Source organism: Wolffia australiana, chromosome 7 (assembly GCF_029677425.1).
Source record: "Wolffia australiana isolate 7733 chromosome 7, ASM2967742v1".
In the NCBI taxonomy this organism is placed as follows: Eukaryota; Viridiplantae; Streptophyta; class Magnoliopsida; order Alismatales; family Araceae; genus Wolffia; species Wolffia australiana.
The window spans coordinates 7,834,239-7,861,444 of record NC_135841.1 but is presented as its reverse complement, the minus strand read 5'-3'; the positions used below and the strand labels follow the sequence as shown (position 1 = coordinate 7,861,444).

Here is a 27,206-nt window from a genome sequence, read left to right as displayed (position 1 = left end):
CGTCTCCGATAAGAATAAAGAATAACATAATTGTTCATGTATTTCATAACTTCTACCAGTCAACAAATCAGTGTATCATTTGGAATATGCACTACCATCAGAACAACAAATACTATGAATAAATCAGATATTCTCGTAAACTTTAAAAGAAGATATTACAAGCGTGTTTGAAGCAAAGAAAACATTGACGTACTGCATGTCTTTAGCCAATCAATTTAAGCAAATCAATTGTGTTTTTCTTGATTATCGTCAAGAAACTGTCTATACTTGAAATAAGGTATGACCAAGGTCCTGACAATGATCTAAATTGGTACACCATAGGACTTGTACCAAAACAACACAATATGATCCATGGGTTACCTGCTCATTCATGCAAAAGAACTACTAGCTCTATTAACCCATATTGACACCTGTATTCTCATGCAACATCATCTTCTCTATGTATTATCATCCATGGGTTGAAGTATTTCTCTTTTTTAAAAAGAAAGATAGGAAAGATCATACAAAGTTGGTGTCCCTCCCAACGTTGAAGTATCTTCCTGGATCTAGTTTTATGCACATTTATTGAACATTTTCAATCTCCAATGTAATCAGTCGATTGAATTTCAGTTTTGCACAGAGAGAAAAAGTCTTCCCTCATGCAATTTATAAGAGATTTTCCTCCATTTTGGGTCTTGAAACTCATCAGTCAATTAAATTTTAGCTGCGCCAAGTATAAAAATTGTCCCACATGGAATGTTCTATGAGATATTCGTCCATTTTAAAAATCTCTAAACTGAGAGCAATTTTTTACCCGGTTGTTGACATTTTCATTTTTTTTGAAACTTATCAGTTCATCAAACTTTCTTTCAACAATTAAAAGATCTTTTAAGATGCAATTTTATTCTCGATTGCCATCCATTTTGAATCTCAAAACTGATCAGTTGATCGAATACTAAAAATGATGAATGATCAATTGCTAGATCAGCTGATGAGTTCATCGAATTTCTGCTGCACTTAGGACGAAAAATCTTCCTAGATGCAATTTCACAACCGACTTTGTCATTTTCAATCTTGAAACTGATCTCTTGATCGCATTTTTACATGGCTGAAAAATCTTCCCTAGTTTAATCTGGAAACCGATTAGGGGATCAAGTTTTTATACAAATGAAAAATCATCCCAGTAATGTAAACTTGATCGAATCTCCACAAGTCGAGATGAGAGAATTATGGCACATTTCATCTGTGAGAAAAATCCTTTGCAGAACAAGACCACCAAAGTAAACCACACGATTAACCAGAAATAACCTTTGTTTATCTTAGTTTAGGTTTCACTATTAGATGAAAAAATGAGGGTTCATGGGTCTGGAGCTTATCAGCACTGAATAGTCCTCATTTGTCCTTGCCTTTGATCTCAAAGCAAACAGGGTTTGACTATCGGAGGCAACGACGAAAGACAGGGTTCTGACGGGAGACAGGGGAAGGGGGGGGGAGGAGAGCTGGAGAGGGGGAGGGTGGGGTTTGGCGGGGGAATCAGTGGGAGGGAGTGAGGGGAGAATGAAAATGGAGGGGGAATTGAGGGAGGGTGGGGTTTGGAGGGGGGATCAGTTTGGGGGTGTGGGGGTTGCATGGGGAACCCAACCTGTTTGCGAACGGTTCGTCTGTTCGTGAACCGTTCACGAACAGGTTCATGTCCGATTTTTTTTGTTTGTGTTAGTGTTAGTGTTCGTTTGCATGTTTGCGAACGAACGAAAGTTTTCTTCCCAACCCTAAGAGCAGAGTAAGTGATGAAGGTCAAGGTGGAGTAGTGGTCGAGTCCAAGGAGTTAGGGTTTAGATATTTCCCCAAGGTGAGTTAAGAACACTTAGTGTTCTCTTCAGACATCTCATGATCCTAGACTATTATTTTCCCTTTCTCTACTTCTCATCTAATTCTTTTACGACATCTTAAGCTCTCGTCACTTAAAACTTCCATGAAAATCTGTATAGCAAGGTGTAGAATTGATGTCAGTCCTCAAGCACTACAACTATTAATAGAGTGAAGCTCCTCAGATTATTAGGGGATACAAAACCTCATCGGGGGAATAAGCTGCCTGTCTACTAAGGCAACACATGGGTTGGAAAAGGATGCAGTCATTGGAAATAAGGCAGAGCCATAAACCCAAAATAAGGCACAATAGCCATTTGAATAAGGCACGAGGTGCATAGATCCACATTTCCCTGGTCCTTGCTCTATATCCTGCTTCTCTTTCTTCTTTTTTCATAGCTTTCACCTTTATTTTTTAGGCGTTTGAGATTAATCACTTTCAGGATGTAGATATGTGTTCAGGAGCTTAGGCTTGGCATGAGAGATTTACAGCACGTGTCAAGGCTATACGGCGAGAATCAATGACCGTTGAATAGGCTCAGAAGTTCAGATTGGTCATGTTCATTCACTAAGTAGTACAGGGAATTGCACTCTAACTCACCGTATACTCTCAAGTGAGATACCAAGGATTCTCAATCATGATCGTGGTGATAGATCCCTAGTTTCACCTTTCTTCCTCCTCAAGTGGTTCAACACACTATTCGAGAGATGCTAGATCCCTCGGTCATTCGTCATCTAAGAAGTCATTGGCTTGGATGTTTAAGTGGGTTAAGTTTGTATGCACTTAAAGGAGCATGTAATGCAGCACATGGTATGAATGAAATTCATTACCCCCATTGATAACTCATGCTTGTTGATGATATGCATGAAAAATACTAATAGTAGGGATAGAAAGAACTGAATAAATCTGCTCCTTGGCTTCTGGCGGTTTGGACTCTTCATGGTCGGCTTGGTTGACGGCACGTGATGGCTTCTATGGGTTCACCTCCTCGGCATTTGATTGAAAGCAAATAAAATTCTAACTACTTAAGATAATGGACTGGGTTGTCTCCCAGCAAGTACTGATTTTATAGTCTTCAGTCATACTTATAGAATTTCATAAAATAAATTCTATTCCCATGTGTATATATTTGTATTTTAAGGTTGACTTTAAAATTCCACTGACTTCTGACACGTATGATTTCATTAGTGGAAAGTCAAGGCGTCTTTGCCCCTTTGAATGATTTTCAATGAACTCAAAAGTCTCCCTTCTAAAATGATCTTTGATGTACTTCAAAAATGTAAGCCAATTTTTAGAATTGTGATCCTCAAGTAGTTCTTCTAAATATGGCTTCTCATCACCCTCAAAATCAAGAGAGTCTGAACATGTGTTCTCTCCTATGCATATAAGATCCTCAAATGTACCTTCCCCCTCATCTATAATGATCTTTGAAGTTTTGTCCTCAACCTCAAAATATGGAGGCTCAATCACTACATTGCATCCTAAATCTTCCTCTAGTAGATTTTCTGGTGCAACCCAAGAGGAATCTGAGTGTGTACACCTCAATATCTGAGTGTGTACACTACAAACATAGTTTTTCTCCCCTCTAAATGTATGATCCTCTGATCATGGGGTACACCTCAATATCTTCAATGAGTGGATGCTCCATCACTATATCTACAACTACATCCTCCCCCGGGAAATTTTCCCCAATATGATTAGGGATATGTTCTAGTTCATTCCCAACAATGTGATGAGATTCACTTGTTTGATGAGATTCTAACTTGTTTTATCTATTTCTGATTAGTTCTAATTGCTCCATCATTGTCATCATCATATCATGCATAGATTGCTCGGTGGGGGATGAATGGGGTTAATCCATGGCATATGAGTAGTCTTCTCTAGGGAGAGAGTGATATAGTTCCTGAATTCTCTCCTGTTCGAAGGGAGAAAAACTATGTCTGTGTTGTGGCTCATGGCACCCACAAGTGTCGTATTCACTTTACTCAAGTGGATGGAGGTGATTGTACTGCCTTTGATCTTGTGTTTCCGTAACCCATCTATCATGAGAGAACTCCTCATAGTCATCCTCGTAAGTGGTCTCTTGGATTCTCTTGGCTAAGTCCTTTTGTTCCCCAAGAATGATGCCCTCAAGATCCTTAACCAATCTTCTTAATTTAGACATCCGATGGGTCTCGCATTCCCTACATATGAGAGGTAAAGTATTGGTCGTGTCCCTATATAACTTAAGCATTCCCATCATTGGAACACGTAGATTGTTCACATCATCCCTTTTTAGTATGGGCCACGACTCGCTAAGATATTCATGTAAATCATTGAGGGACGCCAAGAGTTGTTATTTTCTATTGGCATTGCAAATCAACAACTTCCATGACCATTTTGCGTCCAGTATATAGAAATCAGGTTCCCCTGCTGTCGTGGATGTATTTTGATCCCAATGATCATATGTGTGATCATGTGTAGGGGATCCATCATAATTGTATGGTATGCCATCAGAATGCTAGGGATAGGAGTAGTCGTCCCCATATAAATGATCGTGGTGGCTCGTGTTATGGAACGAGCCCTCTCTAGAATCTAAATCTGGGTGGTAATTTGGAGGACATCCATGAGGTGCTAGGTGACAGCTATGATTGTCCTCGTTACTATAATAAGATGTGGGGTAGTCGGGGGTATGGTCATATCATTGATATCTGGATATGTGTAGTGTGAGCGCAATATCCGATAATCATGTGCTGAATCATACCTATCCCATTGTGAGGATTGGTATTCGTGCTTTGAATGAGCATGATTTCAACTATATTTTCCATCCATATTCAATCATGAGAAGGTAGGTACCTAGAGATTTTCAATAATATATATTTCAAGAGGGTAAAATGTAAAATCATTAAAGAACACAAAAATATATGAAAATTCAAAATGAAAGAAATTAGAAAATATAATTTCACCTTACATTCAAGTAGTTCCTATACATGCAACAAGGTTAGAAATAATGCAAACAAGTATAAAAAATTTTCAATTAAAATAATCTTAATTAGATGAGAAAAGACGTCACCTCAAATTTCTCCTAATTATCTTTTGTAAGATGAAATTTATTTTCCTGCAATGTTCGGCTCAAGAAAATAGTAAATAATAATAATATAGAAGATAAGACAACTCAAAAATCAAAACTACCTAAGGGATGACAGTCCCTGTCAACGACACCAATTTGACGAAGGCAAATTACGTGTTTATTTTAATCGTCGTTGTAAAATTACTTTACCTACAATCAAATAAATTTGATAAAATATAGAACTTACTCAAATGTATAGTTGGAGTAAGGCCGTCTGATGGTGCACGCCATCTAAGATCGTCGACGACGTCGTCCGCGCCGCCCACCACCGTCGTCAAAGATCAGGTGAAATCGCTCGACTTATCAGTTTTGTTTTTTGTCATTCTTTCTCATGTTTGATGTTTTCTCGTCTCATCGTGTGTTTTCGTCGCATTTTCAACACGTCCCATACTTTCTCGTCATCACGAGGAGGGATCCTTAGTCATTTTTGGATCCGCCTCCCTTATGCCCTTCTCTCTTTTTTCTCTTCTTTCTTTTATTTTTAATGTCCCCTTTTACCTTGTAATGAGGGGGCCCAATATATAAGGGCCCCCTTAATGGACCCCTTTCTTTCCCTTTTGTTGACCCAAATTAGGGGCCCATTTTGACCTCCCCCTTTATAAGGGAAGAGGGGGGCCCTAATCCCTTAGACCAGGAAAGACAAGAAGAATTATCATGTGTTTGTTTCAGGTCTCCCTTCCTCGCTCAAGAGAAGAACAGAGAGGGAGGAGGACGAGAGAATGAAAGGGACAAGGGGGAAATTGAGGAGGTTGGGGGCCAATTTTCCCCTTCCCAGCTTCAAAATTTGGCACTGTGGGTCGTCGCCCATCTCTCTTGGAGTGGGCGACCTTCATGACGTATTGTTCTTCCCTTCCGCCCGGCATTTCATGTAGGTGAAGACTCATAGGAAACAATCTGCCATGCTGGTCGATTCCTGATGGCTTTGACCTCTCGATGATCACCAACGACTGGATTCCCTCCCAACTTCAGCTATGGAGGTTGCCAATTCTGCCCCTGCGAGGCCAAATTCCCGGTGTGACAAACCTCCCGGCGATCCCCAACGGCCGGCTTCTCACCCAGATTCAGCTGTGGAGGCTGCCAATTCCACCTCCGCGCATCCAACTCCAGGTGCGCCCACACCTTCCGGCGATTTCCTACAGCCAGCTTCCCACCGGAGTAAGCTACGGCGGCCACCAATTCCGCCCCGCGCGGTCACTGTCCGGTGCGCCAAACCACAAGGTGGTCGCTTCGGCCAGATCCCGCTCAATCTCAGCTTGGGGGGGCCAACCAAATCCGCCCCCCTGTGCGGTAAATCCCCGGCACGACCAACCTCCCAGCGGACGCCCCTGTTGGGCCGCCGAGTTTCCGCCACCGTGATCTGTTGGGCTTGTTGGGATCTGTTAGGCCTGTTGGATCTGTTGGGCATGTTGACTCTATGGGGCATGGTGATCTGTTGGGCTGCCGACTTCCCGACGGGATCCTATGGGATTTTTTGGGCCTGTTGGTTCACTGGTGGCCATGGACCTCGACCACCACGATCGACTAACCATGGTCACCTGTGCATTGCCGACACGCCACGCCATTGCTTGCGACGCCTGCCTGACCGGGCAACACCTATCCGCTATAGGGATGCACCCAGGCAGGTTTACGCTTGAGCCGGCTCGCCGCGACCCTTCTGTAGTTGCCTCCGACCTTTATCATTGCTCCAGCCTTACATTGCCTGTTGAGCCACTGTGATTTCTCCGGCAATTCTCTCCTACACCCGCCCCGATCACCGTCGACCGACGAAGTTCTGCACCACGAGCCACACCGACGATGTACGCTATCCTCTCCCGAAGCTCGTTTATTTACCTTTTGCAGTATACTTTCGTCTTGACTCCACCGCGCTCGGGCTAGTAGGTGATAGAGACAACTACGACTCTGTGAGTGTCTTAGTGGTACATACGAGTACGTCCGTTACTTGTGAGCCCTACGGATAGAATCTGTTCGGCCGTAGATGCCTTCGTCGCTCTGATGAAGTTCGAGAGGCCACCGTCGCCGTCACCCGGCGACCCCATCCTAGCTTGGAGCTCTGTGCCTCCGTGGAGTCGGAGCCTGCATGTACGACACGTAGGGCACTCATCTTTGCATCGTAGTTACATCGACCCGTTAGGGTTTATCCGTCGGATGATGACACCGTCAACGTTTGATACCATCATCACTTATCGGCACCGAGTCATCATACTTGGTGCCGACCAAACGACGTCCCCGACGACGTTCGACATCACCGTCTCCATAGGAACTGGCCTTTTGGGTTTATATTCAATAATCAAGTTGTTATTTATTAAAATATAGTAATAATACTAAAGATAATAAGAATAATTAAATAATTAGTAGGTATAGGGAATGTTAGTTTAATAAGATAGGTATAGAAGGAAGAATATTGGATATGCGTATGTATTTTAGAGGTACTAAGAATAATGTGAAGATATTAGATACTATATTTATGAAGGATAATAATATAGTTAGTGAAAAGATAGATAAGAACTTAATATGAACAAGTAGTTTAATGAGAGTAAATTAGAAGAATAATTAGTTAGATGGATAGGGAAAGACTATTTACTTTAGATAGGTAAGCTAGAGAAATATTTATATATATATTAAGAAGATAGAAAAAGAGAGGGAAAGAAAGTATCTACTATAATGTACTAAGTGGTTAGATAGGTATATAGAGATAGTAAGAGTAAAGAGGTAGTAATAGAGGTTAACAAGTATTTATAGAAATATAAAAGACTTAAGTATGGAATACTCAGAATTAGTATAGGTGTTTTCATTTGTCTATTTTATATGATTTATATATATTTTATAGTCTTTTATAATCGATTCAATGAAATATAGGGTGATTTAGTCGAACACCCGAGAGGTGTTTGACCAAATTCCCAAGAGATGGTCGAAATTAGAGATCTATATATTTATTTAGCTATTATATAATTTGTATACATTGTATATATATTCATAATCGATTTAATGAAATAATGGGCCAATTTAGTCAAACACCCGAGAGGTGTTTGACCAAATGCCCGATCAGAGGCCGAGAACTAGAGAGATATGTGTATTATTTAATAAATATAAAGTTTTTTTGTATATTTTATCTTGATTTTATAAGATAAAATAGAGTAGAAGAGTGGTCTTCTGTCGAACACCCCTCGGCTGTTCGACAGAATACCCAAAAGAAGACGGAACAGTGAGGAGAATATACTTTTATATTTTTATAAAAGTTGAGTGGGGTAAAACTTAGGTAAATCAAGATATATTCATCGAACACGTGAGGTGTTTGATGAAATATCCAAAATAAATTAGGGTGACTAATTTTGGTCGAAGTGGATTAGATCAGGGATAAAACGAACTTGAGACAAAATTAAACTATAACACTATTGAAATTCAAAAAAGATGAGCTCAGATTACCAGATTCCGCCCTAAATCGAAGTGAGGGGGTGGCGGCGCTGATCGTCGCCGCCTAACTTTGGTATGTGGTCTGCCCCTTCCTTCTCTCCCTTGGGCGCAGAATCGAGCTCTCCTCGCTCTTCCTTGAAGCCTCCCGGAGCCTCTCAGATGGGCAGGAGGTTGTCACGAACCTCCTGCCGCTCTCACCGCTGCTAGATGGGGTCCTTCGTCGTTTGTAGATCTCAGTCGAAAGATCTTGAAATTAGGAGCTCTCGGCCCCTTTTAATGGCATGGGAGGGATCCCATACGCCGTCCGATGGAGGGGGATGGCCCTGGTGGTCCTCCCCGGTCGTTGGTTTGCAGTTGGTGCCCCTCACCGGCCAAAAATGGCCTTTGGCCGGTGGCGTCGATGGCCAGGGGCAAAAGTGGATGGAAATGCCCCTGGCTGTTCGATCATCCTTATGAAAAGCCAACAACTGCGATTAAATTGCAGCTATGGACCCCTGTTATGGTGCACCCTAGTCACTGCCATGTCACTGCCCCATAGCATGCCTAATCAACTGCTTCGGCAACAATTTCTCTTCTGATTCGCTTGCCAAGGGGCCGCGATCTGCGTCAGCCTAAAAAAAGAGATAAAGAAATATGAGATAGGACTACCATATCTCACCATCTGATCTTCTTTAAGAAGATCAGACGAACAAGATCATATCTGTCGCTTTAAGAAAAGCCCAAAATGACATGGACTTTGGGCCAGGTTGGCTCGAAACTAGGTCTTACTTCTTATTTCCTTTAGATTGGCCTGTTGGGCCATGATCATATTCTGGCTCTGTGCCCTACACGCTGTGGTTGAAAAGTAAACTGAGATCTAAATCTCATATAGAAGATTTTAAAGAAACGGATGACTATATAATTTTTTGCATATGTTTTACACATAATCTAAATGCCTTACCTCCGTGAGCGCAACTGGACTTCTCCTAGTGCTTTATGTGGGCCTGTTCTCCTAAGGTGGCTGGCTTTGGTTGCCTGCCACACACTGCTCTGTGCCGGCTTTGGGCTGGCTTGAGCCTTGCGCTCGCTGGCCTGCGGCTGGCTCGGGCTTATTCGCTTGATCTTGGGCCTTGTCTGGGCCTGTTCTCCTTAGGTGGCCGGCTTTGGTTGTCTGTCAGGCACTTCCCCTTGCCGGCTGTGGGCTGGCTTGAGCCTTGCGCTCGCTGGCCTGTGGCTGGCTTGGGCTTATTCGCTGATATGCTCCTTAGCCAGACCAATAAGTCCCTTTTTCATATTTATTTATATATATGTTTCTTCTTCATTAATTTTTCTTTATTTGTTTATTTTCTTAATTTCTCCAACTTCCTTTTCTTCCCTGCAATAACATACATACTAAATAGAGCATGACAAAATTAAAAAGGTATTAAATATATTTTTACTAAAAAATATTTACATCTCTAAAGCATGCATACAAATGACATTATAATGCATTATTTTATCGTTTGCTCCATTTTGTGCATGAAATGCAAAATTCTTATAAAATTTTTATACACATGAAGTGATCCCAAAATGCCCTTAAAATATGTAGAATTACATGACATATTTTGGGTCTATCACCCATGCATATGTATCATAATTCGGTCTTTTAGACAAAATATAATACTTAAAATGATAAAATGCATGCATGAATTTTGATATTTGAGAGTACAATTTCAATCAAATAATTATTTATGGATATTCAAAAAATGTGTATCAATACTTTAACCAATATATCTTAATTTTACCAATATCATGACTCTCTTTTTTCTCTCATTGCTATATATCATCCATGTTGATGTAAATTTCATCTTTCTTAAGATCAAATTCAGCACCAGCTGTAGATGCGTGGAAATCAAGATTATTCATTTTAAATATCACCAAAGTACTCATGGATGTTTCCTCCTTATCTTGCCTTTGAATATGATTCAAATTTTCAAATAGATAAAAATTATGATTAAACTATCCTAAAAAACAGCAGGAGTTTATTATGTGATGCTTCTTAAAGTGAATATCCCATTAATCATCTCAGAAGTTAGTTATTTCTTTTTATTTGTTATTTTATAAAACTCTACTTTGTTCATCTGTAACTTCAAATCTACTTGAAATGGAAAAGTTATAGATGATATGTATTTGTATGCATGTTATCAATAAACCAGAAAAAATATTAGCAGAAATATCAAAATGATGATCTTTAGACCGAGGTCATTGAGAAAGGAAATCTTGGGTCAACATATTATGCTCCTTGTGATTTCTTCCATCCTGCAGCGAACGTCATATTAATGGAGCCTATAGGTTTTATGTATGTTTTAAATAACCTTTATGTTCAATAAAAAATAAAAAATGATTCATAGAAAAATACAGGTAATGATATTCTGTCTTTTTATCCTTGAAACATCTTCAAACCTGCACCAACAAATGCGATTTCATATTCTATCTGTTCAAAATTTTCTCAAGAAACCCTATAAATTTCTGTGGAAGGCCAGATCAGATGGTTGCTCTTTGTAGTATGAATTTTCACCCACAAAGAGAGAAAAGAGGCAATTTTGAAAATTAGCGCTAGATTTACCAATATGGGCTTTTAAAGTGAAAGAGGCAATTCTGTAATTATCAGAAGTTCAGAAGTAAAATAAACTTAATATGATATAGAAAAATAAGACTTAATAACTAATGGGGCAGCTTTGCCATTCACTTTATAGCCATAACAGGTAAAACAAATAATTATAATTCCTTTGTGAATTTAACTTCAAAAAAGTTGTAAAATTTTTACTAGATATCTGAAATAATCTGATACAAAATATTATAAAAAATCAAGTTTATTTATATATATTTAAGCTTTATAAAATAATCCATCTATTTAGATATAAATTTCTTATCCTTGTTGGCCATCATATGTCGCTGACCAAATGTCTGATGATAATGAATATTCGGTCAATGAAATAGGACCTGGTTATCAACCTGTCATAAAACTATTGAGTCCAAAACTGACACTTTAGTGTGTTGAATATATGGTTTAAATCATGTCTTTATACATATGAAGGTAGTCATCCAATACATGTGTGAGTTACATAGTTTTAAACATATGAACTGGGTTATGTTCACATGCATAATTCCTAATATGAATAAATATATCTGATCTGATGTAAACCCACAGTGTGAGAATTGACATAGCATAATCCACTTTGAATCGTCATAAAAAACACAAATATATGCATTATAATAAAATTCACTTAGCCTTAATCGTCAATATGAAGGACCATGGAGAAGATATACTGATAGAAGAGATGCTGAAAAATAAAATTAAGGATGGTTCAAAGAGAGGCAGAAAATATGTTGAGGTGTATACGTCCACTTTGAACCTTATATACATTTTACCACACTGTAAGGAAATTGTTATTAGTTATTAAATACTTGAGTTATGATTTGTAAGATGTATATAAACCAAAAAAAACTCAAAGATTAGTCCTACCAATTTTCTAGAACTAAGAACGTTTCAAAATATTCATTTGATTAAATTATTTTGATCATGATAGAGTTAGTCAATTTGATTGATCATATCAGCGATATCAATACCAGACTGAGTTGTATGATCAAGATGGTTGTCATGCAATCAATATACAGATCAGATTAACCCATTAAGTGGTATGTGCCAATGAATAATCCTTGGAATGGCATGTGCCACACAAAATTGATAAATCCTAAGTAAATAAAAATTAAATAATCTATAAATCCTAATTATAAACTCACTCAAAAATTTAATATAAATAATCACCCAAAAGTTCTTAAATCTGCGTCATATGATAGGTTAAATCTACATAATCAATAATGCATAATGTATTTTTTTATTAACGACAATCAGAATCATGATTCAATACGAAATAATCAAATTTAGATGGATTCTTGCACCTAATTGGTACTTAATTACATGGAGGTACTCGGATATTTTCTCATTAATCACCAACCATGGATTTCCCATTGAAGTGAATGACATTTCCATAGGCATCCAACCATTGAAGGGAAGGACATTTTCATGTTTACCTGCCTTTCTGATTGGACATAATCAGTCAAACTTGACACTGTTAAATATGTTTTTCTAACAAGGAAAATATTATTGAAAATCTTGAACCATGATCAGCTGTATTGATCACAGTGATCAGTATATTCTATTGTGATAAATCAAACAGATGAGTCTAATATATAATGATTAATAAATTTGGTCAATCGAGATCAGTTTGTCTGGCTGATCATGATTGATAAAAATTATTAATCACAATCAATTTAGTTGATCATTAAAGATTTGTTCAAATCCTGGTCAACTGATCATGATTGATCATCAATGAAATTTTTTGATTATCCTAGTTTTTATAAACCCTAGTATACTGTACACTCTTAGTAGATATAAAACTATGTTCATGCACTTGGTTTTATGAGTTTTTATGCCATACAATCGTAGCTTTTGTGATTTTGGCTACTTCGGAATGTTAATTTCATCTAAATTTGATTATGTTTTTTTATTTTATTGTGGGTTATAATAGCCATAATGAGATGAATGGTTAACATATTTCTCAAAATAAAATAAGATTAACTAAATTTACTGGTTATTTGTAATAATCTTTAAATATTCATAAAGTTTTATACCATATATTTTAGTAGTAGTCTTTATTGAATTTAATGTGTTACTCATACATTACATGAGTCTGGGTTGATTTAAAACATGATAGTAAATAAGGAATTTAATATGGTAACAATACCTTGAATTAGTATTTGGGATTCCAAACCATCATGATAAAATATGTTGCATAATAGTTAAAACATGATAGTAAATAAGGAATTAATGTTTGGTCTTAAATATGGTGTCACTTTTTCTAAACTTTTAAACACTAAATAAACTAGTTTTATAAAGTTTTATTCATAAATAGAGATCTTTATTTACCAGTTTCCTGTGTAAATTTGTAATGAATTTTGGTGTATACTTGGGAAATAAGGAATTAACATTGGTTTTAAATATTTGCGAAGCACAAAAGAGGGTGTAAATTATGAATAATATATCATAAGTAGGTATTAAGTGGATATCTATGGAATAAGTGAAACCATTGTAAAGGAAAAATGATAGGATACAGGGAGTGAACACATTTGTGTATAAATGTTCAAATTATCAAATAATAGTTTCATGGGAGTCAGCCTGTCCAAAAGTATCAAGGTCAAAAACTCTGCTAAAAGTTTCTTGGCCTTTAACGTTATATCCCAAAATAAAGTAGATAAACTCTGGAACAAAATTATTCATATTTACCATTGGACAAATCCTTCCATATATTGGCAAAAATGGCTTTCATATTTGGATTAAGTATCTCATCATTATATCTATGACATTCAGGACTTCTGGGATACACATTATTTAAACACAATCTCAGCTAATAACTTATCAAGATCAAAATATTATATGATAGCTATATTTCGCTATAAATACTAAGTATCTCAAATTTTACTTAAATATAATCCTTTTCAATATTTCGAATTATATCAATTAGTTCAATGTAAATCTACCAAATTAAATGCATTAAAATTTTAAAATAATAAAAAGTCAAACCCAAATCCTATCTTTAAACTCGATGACTCAATATGAATTTACTTTCTTATCAGAAAATAATAATTATGAATAATTTTAAAATCCTGAATTCAAAACTAAAGATTTATTTTAAATATAAAAGATTCAATAAAGTTTCATCTGTATTTTATTTCTATCTTAATCCCATTTTAATATCTTTTGGATTATCTTTTCTGAAACTTATGTACTGATAAAGTTCACATAGAGGACTGGAAAATAAGTTGTTTATAAGCGTTATTTTATGTTGTATATAATTTTATATTTATGAAATTTTTTCACCTCACATTTATGAACAAAGTATATTGTTTTATATTAGACGGGGTGTCCAAATCCAATGCATTATTTTCATTCTCCTTGTGTCTCAACTGCTTTCAGATTCCTCGAGAGAAGTTAGAATTACTAGTTCTCTGAGTAATTACTGATCACAACAAACTCCGTTGTGAGCAGTGGCATATACTTGCACACTTGTCTCTTGACACAACTCATGATGTATTCTTGGTGCTTGAAAACTCCACTACACTCCCAATGCTCATCTACCCACCCCTGAATCCTCTTAAGATATCCAAAAACTATCAAATCATTAATCCTGGCTACCACTTCATGCCTCCTTCACGACTTTGGTACCTTATCAAGATACAACAATGTAGAAACCCCCCATCTTCCACCGAGCTAAATCAATTCTCAGACTTCAGAAAATATATTGATCAAACTGAGGTGATCATGATCTGGTCGTGGCCCGCCAAATCAGCATGACGATTGGACCATCTTAGTGACTGAGAGAGTATGATCTATTCCTAAGAAACTGATAATCAATATTATACTTTTATAACCTTGGAAAGAGTAATATGTCTGAAGGACACGAGATACAGAGAAAAAATAAAATTTCAGAGATTGACTATTTTGTAGACAATTATGTATTAGGGAAAATGAAAGAACAAGCGAATTTATCATTAACTTATAAAATAAAAGATGGGATTTATTTTTGCTCCTGATGTTTGAGAGTTATATGGAATAAAATTTTGGAGATAAAATTGGAGTGTTTGAATAGAGATAAACCTAAAAATAAAGTGATTTTGAAAATGTGAATTCCAATAGAGTAAAATTATATATTGTGTTCAAGTAAAATTTAAATTTAAATGTTAGAGATTTAATGTAGTCTGTGTGAAGTGGATTAGAGATAAATATATGGAAACATTTTATTAATTTGAGGAATCTTATAATGGTATGTCATTGATTTTATACTTCGTCTTAGTGATGATAAATTTTAATAGAAATTAACTGGATACAGGATTTATGAACCTTTTCAAATATTTAAATGTTGAATAATTCCAAGGTTACTTGATATCAAGGTAAATAATTGTAAGTAATCTTCAAGGTAGGCTTTCCTGGACCTAAGTTGAGGCTTAATTAATCACAATTGTTTAAAACTCGATGATTGTGGTTAAAATTATTTTAGTGTATACATATATTATTATTATTTTTAAAATTTACTATCCATTTATTATTCTTAGGGTACTGTGAGTGTATGATGAAGAGATATTACTCAAGTATTTTTGACATCCCTTCTTATAATAATATTCCCGCAATAGGTTTCTGCCCACAAGTTAATTTATTTTTATAAAGATATAGTCAACACCTTTTATATTTCTCCATTTATAGGAAACATGGTAAAGTAAAAAATTATAATTAAAAATAATCAGAGTTTAAGATTAGAGCTTATCGCCAAGTAGAATGGCTTTGCCCACCTTTATTGGGTAGAATTTTAAAACAATAATGGGGATAAATAATTAATGTAGAGAAAAAGTAAAATTCATGGTGATTATAGTCCTCATTTAGGTACATAGATAGGACTTTTCAGGTCTCCACTAGGATAAACAATCCTGGTTTATGCAGATGTAGGAAAAATTGTGACTTGAATGGAATATGAATAACATAAAGTATAATCAATATCTTCCAAATTCATTCTCTCATAGGTTAAAACAGGACTACCTATGTACCAACAAGATCTACTCCCTTTCTTCATCTTTTTTAAGTGTTATTCTCACATGATCCACCCTGTTATTAAATATTCATTAAATGAAATGCAATCAGTATATTATTCCATATTTTATGAAATAACTTTTAAATTATCTTTCTGGTTGCTAGAATATTTCTGCTACATAATTCAGCTCTTAGGCTCATATTAAATTTCTGAATAATCATTTAACATGGTCATCAAACCAATCATGCCAGAATGTTTTTATTCAAGTTCATTGAATGAAACATTACTTCATTATTTTTCCCGTCTGATGTTTATGATGGGTCCATGAATACGTGTAATGACCTAGTGAATTATGAGGAGATCATAATACAGTGATCACAAATCTTTAAAACTGTATTCTGAATATTCCTATTCGATGGATGGTCGAGATGGACATTGAACCATCTGGAAATAATAACATTTTTTTATCATACTTATACAATAAGTATGGTAGATCATGTTGGCGTTTGTGCTTTGATACTGAGGACGCATGGTGCGTGCTCTTTGGAGAAAGAGCTCACTGAATTGATTGGTATGAATTCCTACATGAAATTTCATCTAATCGTCAATCATGTTGATTTATATCACAATTGTATAAGTGGTCTGTTGACCTGAGACACCAATGACATCTCGTGGATGGACGATTATGTTTTGACTATGACTTACAAGTCTCTAACCATGAGATTCAGACAAGTTTTATCTCGGACATAGTAAGAATCCCATGGAAATGATTGTGTGGTCAAGATGGGAGCATCCCAAGACACCAAGATATCATTTGATGGATTCCTCAACTCATTCTCTTTCAATCAGCCCATAGTTGTACGAAACAAAACATTGTTGATCATTAAAACAAAACTATTATGGCTTCACAATTAACGATGCCATAAAGGTCTTAAATACTAAAGTTTTATAAGACACATGATGACGTGGATAAATGAAAAAATGAGGATAATTTAACACAATAAATGTGCACGTGGATTGAGGTTGGTGATTTTCAAAGAACTATTTTCTTTAAGGTTATGACTAGTAAAAAAATATATGGCACCTTCTAATGTGTTCGAACACTTATGGCACACACATGTCCTTTTATTGGCCTCCATTAAAAATGCATTGACATGGCACATGCTGATGTTCCACCATATCACACATCCTCCTTTTTGCTGTTATTTGTATATTGGTATAGATTTATGACTTTATTGTGCCTTTTACAGGAAGTGACAAGTGGTAGGAGAGGAGCCATTGATCATAGATGGCAGTGGAAAATCTCAGCCAACCATTACATTTAACGCAATGATAAAGAAAAACACCCTAAAGAATGATATGACAGCGCTAACACAGATGAGGAGAAAGAAAGCTTTGGATCGACTCAATGGGCAGGAATTTTCCAGATTTAGGGCTTCATATGTAATGACATTTTGAGGGTAGCTTCATCTTTCTTTCTTCTATCCATCCCTAAAGTTGGATATGTATTGAGCTTCAGATTTTTCTAAGAAACCTATTTAAACTCACTTCCTCCTAGAGAGAAACTGAAAGAGTGAATTTAGAAGATTGATCAAGAGTAATCAGCATCATTAAAATGCCTTGATCCTAGCAGAACATAGGGATCTAAGGTTAGTATCTTGACTTACAATGATATATCTTCATCACATTCAGTTCTGTAGATCATATCCATTTCATCATCACCATCAACTATCATCTATTATCACCCATCATCATTTACCACCTACATCACATATCATCTACACTATCACGCCTCATTCTCAAATCCACATTTAAATCACAAACCATAATATAAATATTTCTTATTATCATTTCCCTTGATCATGATCTTTTCTTATCATTACCTCTTCACATTTTCCTCCATCTCACTCCCTGATTTTCTCTCGCTTCATTCATGTTCCACTATCTACCATTATTACCCCATCTCATCTTACCATCTTCATCTTATCAATATCTCTTATCTTATTCAATTATCACCTTCTCACCTACACATTTTTGTTGTCTTGCCACCCTGTATTTAATAAGTATCCCTTCTCATTATTTTAAATTTCTAATCAATGTCCTTGCAGTAACCATTCTTAATCGTCATTATATAGCCATAATCAAATTTAGTGAAGGATTTTATAAATTTATTGAATAAAATAAAAATCCAACAAACCAAAAAAATGAGTTTATTAGGTACATAAATGGAGATATCAGAACATGGGAATAGATCTGATACAGATACAGACTAGCCATTAAATTTTTTTCTGTTGCTCAAATTTCATACTTTAACTTGGTATCCCTCTTAAAAAATGAATATTTGAAGTTGTCCATATTTTACTAAATACTTGTATATCTCACACATTTGTTTACAAACAAGTACCGGCAAAGTAACACAATATCTCTGGTAATTAGTCCATTTCCATCCGTTGGAATGTGGGAGTGAGAACTATGAGATGCTTTAACCATCCTGATCATATGAGAAGAATAACACACTATGATTTTGAGGGCCATTCATTACAAAAGACTTTTCTCTTAGTGGATCTTGGGAAGTATACTATGATGATCTAAATAAACATGTTGTTCCTGAACCAATTGAGATGACACAACGAATTTTATATTTTGATTCTAGTAGGCCTTTCGAGCAAAATAAATGTGTAAAATTCATAGAAATATAGGTACATCAAGGGATAACTCAAAATGAAATGCTATTTTCTAATAACTCAAAATAAAAATGTACAATGATATCCAAGGCCTGGGTTTAGAGCATTGGATATCATTGAAAAAACTGAATAAATAAAACCTTTTGAATTGCCTTCACTCCTAATTGCGATCCTACTCTTACTATGAAATTTATGAAGAAAAAAAACACATCTCAGTCTGTTCAAAACACACATTATGTTATATTATTTAATATTTAATACCGCAGACAAAAACAAATCTTTAGTTAGGTGGTTATCCCATCATTTCAAGACTGTAAGACCTTGGCAAGGGGTATAAATTAACAGTCGCAGGCATGAAAGCGAGAACAGCACGACCTACTTCACTTAAGGTAGAAATGAAAGGACAGGGTTTCACACACATGAGACACACTGAAGGTAAGTCAAGAGCCAGACAAACACTTAGTCTCACCATTTTCTCAGGTGATATTTTTTCAGCTTCCTAGGGACAAGAACAACTAACCTACTCCCATCTTAACTCCTAAACTTCTGCCTCCATAGCATGTCTACCTTCATACTGGATACACCCACATCCATTGTCACCATAACAAGAATGTTATGTTATGGTGTAAGTCTTGAAATTGTGACCTAATCCAAGGATTAAAAGGTGCTTGCAAACTGTCATTCGCTTCTAGCTGTGGGTACCATTTCTGATTGAGATGAAGTTTCCCAGTTAAATTGGTAAGTAATGCATCATCATTCCTTAGGAACCTTTATCTTTCACCTTTTTTAACCACTCACTGAGATTCAAAATGGATATTCAGACATGACTTTAGATGAAGAAGCAATCAATTTTGATCAATGTTACAAATTCAATTATATGAAGTTAAATGTTAGGAAGTCAATTCAGATTCATCTTCATGGTACAAAGCAAGTTCTGATTTAGGCATGACTTTGGGAGCATAAGTGACGTGCAAATTTATGAGCAGAAGTGACATAGAATCGAAAAGAACAGGATCTTTTAGAATGTTCTGAAAGAAAGAAAAGCAAAAATAAAAGTAAATAAATATTAAAAAATAATCAACCATTTTTGTTTGTTTATTATTATTCTTTCTTGACTTCAATATATATTATTTTTTAACCTTCATTTATGAATAAAATGGCATATCAATAAATACCATAGATTACTTGTTAATGATACCAAATATTATGTTAACATAATGGAAGTGGAATAATTTTATAATGAAATAGAAACTTCAATGTGGAACTGCATAAACATGAAATGAATCCACAGTGAAGAATTTTGCAAATCGGAACCTTATTTAGAGTTAAAGGACATAAAGCTTGACCTTGATCATTTTTTATTTTAATATTTATTAATTTATCTTCAATTTATCCAAAGATGAAAAAAGACACCACCCTGTTGTGCCAGCAGCCCACTCCACTCTGCCAGCTTACTCATCCTCATCAATCAAGAACCTTGATGTCTAGCTTCCCTGATAGGCAATTAATTTTCCCCTAGATCAATGAATTAGGTAATAATTTGCCAATGGGAAAGCAGCAGTAGCAGAAGCACATAAAAAACTAGGAATCAATTAAGCTCCCTAGATCTAATAAATGAAGATGAATGACAGACATGAAAATAAGGTCTGTCGCCTTCATAATCTCAGTTTGGGCAAGATACTGCAGTTGTATGTCACGAGATCCCTACAGACAAGGGGAAAATAAGGTCTGTCCTCTACCATCCATCCCATTGCATTCCATCATCTCGTATTGTACTGTACCATCAACCAATCTATTGTACTCCAATCATTGACAAAAAAAGTGACATTATGGTGTTGCGATTAACATGCAAACACAAAAAATATAGAAATTTGAAACATAAGATATATGAAAAAACAAGGACACCACACACTCGCAAAGAGAAATACACACTCGCAATGAAAATCACAATTAATTGTGATAAAAAATGTCTACACTGAAAATACACATGACAACAGGATTTGTCAAAAAGTAAAAACTGATGTTGGATATAGACAATGAGGTGCATGTTTCCACAACTCTAAGGAAAGTTTTTTCATGAGCCAACTCAAGTTTAATGCATTGTTTTAAATGTAGAAATCCATGTATAGATCGATAGAGATGGTCTAATATCCTTTCTCTTGGTAGCTTGGTGAGAAAGGGTGTAAAATAGTGATGGAAAATGGAGGACTCACCATTTATGATCATCATGATAGAACACTAAATTAAATCAAGAAAATGTGGAGATTGTAATCATTAAAGCTTTGAGCAATCAAGAAGAACATAGATCTGATATCATAGATTTTTCCACGTGAATTTCCAGTCACTAGGATGACTGTTAAGTCATCAAATGATCAATGGTGTTCCTCTATTAAAGATGTCTGATAGCCTCTATAGATTCTGTTACTGAAAAAAAAACTCATTCTACCATTCCCCTCAGCATTGCCTCCCAGAGTTGCTCATTCTCTAGAGTTTGTCCGTGCACATATATGTGGTCTGATCTCATCTCATGCAATTGATGATCAGGGTACTTTATCCCGACTATCCTGGGTGTCTATACTTAAGTGGAAGGCAGATGTGTTTAGGGACTTTGATAAGTTTAAAACCTTGTTAGAAGTTCAGAAATATGTGAAAAGAGGTTAAGAACAGACTGATGAGGAGAGTTCTGGTCCAAATAATTCAAGGATTTTTGTGGGAGCATGACACTCAGAGACAACTTATTACCTAATACTTGCCTCAGTAGAGTGTCATAGTGGAATAGAATAATTGAAATATTATTTCCATGGTGAGAGGCATCCTAAAAATCAGGAGTGTGCCACTTGAATTTTTGGGAGAAGCTATCAACAAGTGTGTATTCTCATAACCGATTTCCTAGGAATAATCTCTCTTGTTAGATGTCTCTGAAGTTTGGAGGAGGAAAAAGCAAACTATTGATCATTTCAAAGTCAAGACAGCTGACGAAGCTATTGCTCACATCAAGACAGATAGAAAAAACTTTGATGAAGCTACATGACATAAGAAACCTACAACATTTTTGGGCTACGAAAGTGTTTCAAAGGCTTATAGATGCTAAAATTAAGAACAAAGTTTATGTGAGCAGGGACCTGGTCTTTGAAGAAGAGGACGAATGGAAGTGGAATAGTTTTAAAAATCAGATGATTAAAGGTATACTTGGAATTCGTGTTTCTTCTGAACTAACAATAGATGGTGATGATTGTCTAGAGGAACAAATCCTCCCTGAGCTAGGTGCTCAAGAAGCTGAAGCTAATGAAGACATTTCCACCATCAAAAACTATTTCTCCTTAAGCATTGAACATAGTTTATGAAGACTCAGTGGAGACGCATCTGGATCAACAAGAGCTGATGCTAGTTTAAGGACATCCAAATAATTTTAAAGAAGCTCATAGAGAAGGTCAATGAAGACAAGACATGCTAGAAGAGATGGAAGCCATTGTGAAAAACAAAATGTTGGAGCTTATTACCCCACCATCTAGATGTAAACCTATTGGTCTAAAGTGGATTTACAAGGTGACAAGCCCCAAATGAGATATCTTGAAGCACAAAGCACGATTAGTCGTTAGAGGGTATGTTAAAAAATTTGGTGTCAATTTTAATGAAGTTTTTGCTCCTGTTTTATGGATGGTGACAATTAGAGTTTTGGTTGCCCAAACAGAAATTGAATGGTGCTCTTTATATCATACAGATGTTAAATATGCCTTCCTGAATAGGAATACAGATGAAGAGGTTTATGTAAGACAACCAGATAGCTTCGTTCAAACGGACAAAGAGCACTCAGTTATGAGATTGAAGAAAGACTTGTATGAGTTCAAGAAAGCACCAAGAGCATGTAATGTCAAGCTAGCTAATAGTCTTATCTCAATTGGATTTACAATATCTTTACAAGACCATGCTGTTCATATGAAACATTCCTCTAATTCTCTGATGCTAGTTGGTGTTTCAATTGATGACTTAATTGTGATAGGGACAGAGGACTGTCAAATTAAGCTGTTCAATGAGGAGATGATGAAAAAGTTTGAGATGATTGAACTTTGATTTCTCAGCACATACCTTTCAATTGAGGTATATCAGGAATATGGACAGATAAATAGGAATCGGAAGGCCTTTGCCTTAAGGAATCTAGAGTAAAATGGGACGGAAGAAAACAATCTTGTACAAACTCCACTAGAAGCTAGATAAAAATTAGTTGAGTTTAGATCTTCTCCATCTGTTAATCTTACAAATTTCATGAGTTCAATTCAGATTTTAATGTATGTGACCCATACCGTACCTTACTTAAAATATTCCTTTGGCGTTTTGAGCAGGAACATGGGGACGCCTCCTACTGAACACATGACTGGAATCTTGAGCACATCAAAGGCACCTTGGAGCTTGGGCTCAACTAGAAAAGGCGAGGAGAACAAGAACTGATTAGGTACAGTGGTGCTGATCATGCTGGTGATGTCGAAAATAGGAAAAGAAGTTTAGTAATGGCTTATTTCCTTGGAGAGAATATAAAATCCTGAGCATCACAGAAGCTGAAAATTGTGGCCCTATCATTGTGTGAAGCTGAGTAGGTAACCATTAAAAGAGCAGCCTGCCATGGGATCTGGCTGTCACAGTTGATTGCTGAGTTGAAGAATGAAGACTGAAGATGTGAAGGTGGTGAAGGTTGTGATGTTAAAAAATCCGCCATAGCCTTAAGAAAGAACCCAATGTTTCCCGGGTATTCAAAACTCATCGACACAAGATTTCATTTCATCTGGTCATGTTGAAAGATAAGAAGTTTTTTATAAAATATGTCAACTCAAAGGATCTAGCTAGTATAAAATACGGCATATATGTTTATTAAAGCTAAGTTTTTTTTTCTGGCGCTAAATTTATGACTTGGTGTTCATATTATTGCAGATGCGCATCAAGATTAAGGGGGAGACTGTTGGGTTTAATCTTGACCATTGGAAGTTAAATGACAGTTACGGATTTGATGTCAAGGTGAAGAGATCCAACTCTTCTAGTTGCTCAAGAAGTCTTCTATAACATGTCTTTATAATATAGTTGAATAGTTTCTTCCTAAAGTTGCTTTGAAAAGTTGCATCTATTCTGTTTTGAAGGTGCTTCTATATATCTATATAGTCTCAGAAGGGAGTGTGACATGCCTAGATATTTGAGCTGTCTATCATATGTGATGCTAGAAGCCAACAAGAATCGGCTCTCACCTCTTCCCTTGAACGACGGCTCCTAAGGATCGATTTGCCAGCTGACCTAAGAAATGCGAATGTTCTGTTTCATGTTTTCTCTTTCATTCTAAAGGGCTGATAAATCTAAATAGAGAGAGAGACAGACAGAAAGAGTGAGAAATATTATGTACATATATAAATAGAGAGAGATACAGAGTGAGATTTATTATATATATAAAGAGAGATAGAGAAAGAGAAAGAGAGAGATTATGTGTACATAGAGAGAGATTACATTTATATATAGGGATTATATATAGAGAGAGATCATATATAGAGAAAGACAGAGACAGAAAAGTGGTAGAGATAGAGATCTAAATGTACATTATAAAGCGAAAGAAAGACTGCGAGAGATATATAGAGAGAGCGAGTGAGAGTGAGATATAATATATAGAGGGAGACAGAGAGAATAAGTGGTAGAGCGAGATCTAAATATATATGGAGCGAAAGAAAGACTGAGAGAGACACATATAGAGAGAACGAGAGATAGAGTGAGACATAATAAATAGAGAGATGGACAGACAGAAAAAGTGGTAGAGAGAGAAGTCTAAATATATATAGAGAGCGAAAGCAAGGCTGCGAGAGAGAAATATAGAGAGAGCGAGAGAGAAAGAGTGAGAGAGAAAGAGTGGGACAAATAGAGAGAGCGAGAGAGAAAGAATGAGAGAGAAAGAGGGAGACAAATAGAGAGTGAGGGAGAGAGGAAGACACAGAGCGAGAGAGGGAAAGAGAGCGAGAGAGGGAGAGAGAGATAGAGATAGAGATAGATAGATAGATAGAAAGAGAGAGAGTGTGGAAGAAAGAGAGAGAATTCCCGTCACGGCTGGGTTGGTTATCGGAGTCGACATCGTTCCGACAAACTTGTGGCGTCATTAGCACACAAGCACTCCTTTGGACTGATCGCCGCACCACTGCCTCTCTAACACGTTTTCCCACCTCATCCAGGTAGAAGAAGAAGACAAGCCAAACAAGAAATAACAACATATGAGAAGGAGACGACGAGGATAAGATAACAAAGCGGAATGACGCGAGGAGAAGGATAACAATAGACACAGTTTCCCAATTCTTAGGCATACTCAGCGACGCTCGATCTCCCCCTGTTCCTCATCGTCGCCTTCTTCCTCGCGCCTGCGCCCCTTTCCTACGGGGTGTACCTCCGGCGTAGCCATGGAACCCACCTTCACTGTCAGCTCAGCTTGTTTGTTCTTCGTATCGTTGCATTCTTTTATCCGCTTCCTGTCCTTGTAGATGATGTAGAGGACCATCTGGGCCACTCCGAAGAGAAAACCCAGAATATTCGGCGCCTGTCAAGGAAACCCACGAACAGGATAAGTCGAGCTTCTCCATTGCGGTATAATTTGCACCATGGCGTGCTTACCGCTACGTAGGGATCCCTGATGAGCAGCCCATATCCGAACCACACGACAGCGCTAAGAGTGAGGAAGAAGGACAGCGTGAAAGGCATGAACTCCACGCTCTTGGTGCGTATCACCAGCCTCTGCCCAACGAGACCCACGTCACAAAATCTAGTCAGAAAAAGCTCAAGTGCTGGGTTCGGGGACGGAACGGTTTTCCCCCAAGGGCTGGCCGTCCCGGTCCGTCTGTAATCCATCAAGGAACACTATTCGGGTGGAGTGGGGCTGACCATGATGCTTAGAGGCGCCGCGAAGACGCAGACAGAGAAGACGACGTTCACCCAGCCGATGACTCGGACCCGGTTGTGGCCTTTGAAGAGGAGGAGGGTCAGTCCCACGATGATGCAGTAGGCCACAACGTTCAATGCCGTCAACATCTTCAACGTAAACACCTGAACTCCGCTTACGGGTAAAGTCTATAATATTTGTATTATAGAGTACATCTATAGTATAATAGTCTAGGGGTTGAGAGTACCCTGGCTTTTTTAGGAGCAAAGATGAGGAACAGGACGATGTAGACAGTCTCTATAAAGCAGCCGGCGCCGTTGATGGTGATCAAGAGGAAGGAGTTGGTCTTGATCAGCGCGTAATATATCATCAGCATGGCGCTGAAGAGAGCGATCACGTAGGGCACTGCCTGGAATCCCTCCGTTGATCTCTTCTTGCATATCCGGTAGAATGTCGGACTGCATTGATGGGCAAAGAAAAACCAACCAAGTATGAGTAAAGACCATAAGGAAATGCTGAAGTAAGAGGCACTGGAAATGTCGCTTACACAGGCGCGAGATATACCATAAATGAGATCAAGTTGCCTGCAAGCCAAGATAAGTTAGCGTTCAGGGATGAGCAGAAGAAGAAAACAATAAAGAAGATGACAGGGTGATTTTCCAGTGACCTAGGACACCAAAGGTGAAAGCCAGAGGGTGGTGGATAGCACCCATTCTCTTCTGATGAAGAGGGAAGAAGAGCTCAAGAATAAAGGGCAGAGATGAAAGAAAACCCAGGAGCCTTCTGTCTCTCACGCCCTAATCCCTAGCTCTCTCACAAGAGAGAGAGATGTGTGGTGATGCTGGTATGCTCTCAAACTCTTGAAACTCCTCCGGATGGAGGAGCTTGGAGAGGTGTTTATATAGGCTCCATGGGTGGCGTCCCCACTTCCTCCGTCTATTTCTATGCCGGAGGTGGCGTTCAGGTAATCACTGCTAAGCCGGCTACAGAAAGCAACAAACCGCATGACATCTGCTTCCTCTACTTTGATGTTGGCCTTCTTAATATTTCACCTGGGAGATGAAACGAGAAGAGGGAAACGAGAAAGATGAACGAGGTTGTTTCATGACGTCCAGTGGGGCCGTATTCTGACGTTACGAAGACGACGCGGACTCGAGCAGTTCACGTGACGTCCAGCCCATGAAAGGCTCATACGCTGGGGACCGTTATCGAAAAAGCTCATGCAAGGGCTCGCACTTCTGTTATTAGGCGGATGGAAAGCGAACCGCACTCTCTCCCCCCTCCCCTTCCCTCTCTCTCTCTCTCTCTCTCTCTCTCTCTCTCTCTCTCTCTTCATTCCATGATTCGCGGCTTAATGGATTTGCTGGGCTGATCTTGAGAGTATCAGCTTCTCGTAGAAATCAAAGTCGTTGCCGGCAGAACCTTTGGTTATTCCATGCCATTGTTGCCGCCTTTCTCGAGCCCACCGTCGTCGTTCCAAATGAGAGGGGTGCAAAAGACGCAGTCTTTCTCCACCGCAAGCCTTGCCCTTTGTAGCCATGGCAGGCTGCGTCTCACCCCGTAAAGGGCAAACTTTGTTACCTCAGTCTGAGTTATAATCTTCTTCTCCTTCAGATTTGACCTACCTTAAAGGTACGAGGTAACGATAAGAACGCGGAGACCT

General features: G+C 37.4%; 1 protein-coding gene across 1 annotated transcript; it reads right to left on the bottom strand.

Moving 5' to 3' along the window:
* Positions 1-24,870: 24,870 nt before the first annotated feature.
* Positions 24,871-26,520, bottom strand: LOC144705573 (bidirectional sugar transporter SWEET14-like). The gene is made up of 6 exons (XM_078578335.1): positions 26,211-26,520; positions 26,091-26,127; positions 25,791-26,001; positions 25,546-25,707; positions 25,279-25,398; positions 24,871-25,204 (listed from the first exon to the last, which is right to left on the bottom strand). Exons 1-6 carry the CDS (start codon positions 26,254-26,256, stop codon positions 24,977-24,979), a joined length of 804 nt encoding a protein of 267 aa, XP_078434461.1. The 5' UTR covers positions 26,257-26,520; the 3' UTR covers positions 24,871-24,976.
* Between the last annotated feature and the right edge of the window lie 686 nt (positions 26,521-27,206).

Coding starts and splice junctions, on each gene's coding strand:
- LOC144705573 (XM_078578335.1), bottom strand. CDS start 26,256: ATGGGTGCTATCCACCACCCTCTGGCTTTCACCTTTGGTGTCCTAG. Junction 26,002..26,090: donor ATGGTATATCTCGCGCCTGT/GTAAGCGACATT, acceptor CCATCAATGCAG/TCCGACATTCTACCGGATAT. Junction 25,399..25,545: donor CGGCGCCTCTAAGCATCATG/GTCAGCCCCACT, acceptor CTCGTTGGGCAG/AGGCTGGTGATACGCACCAA.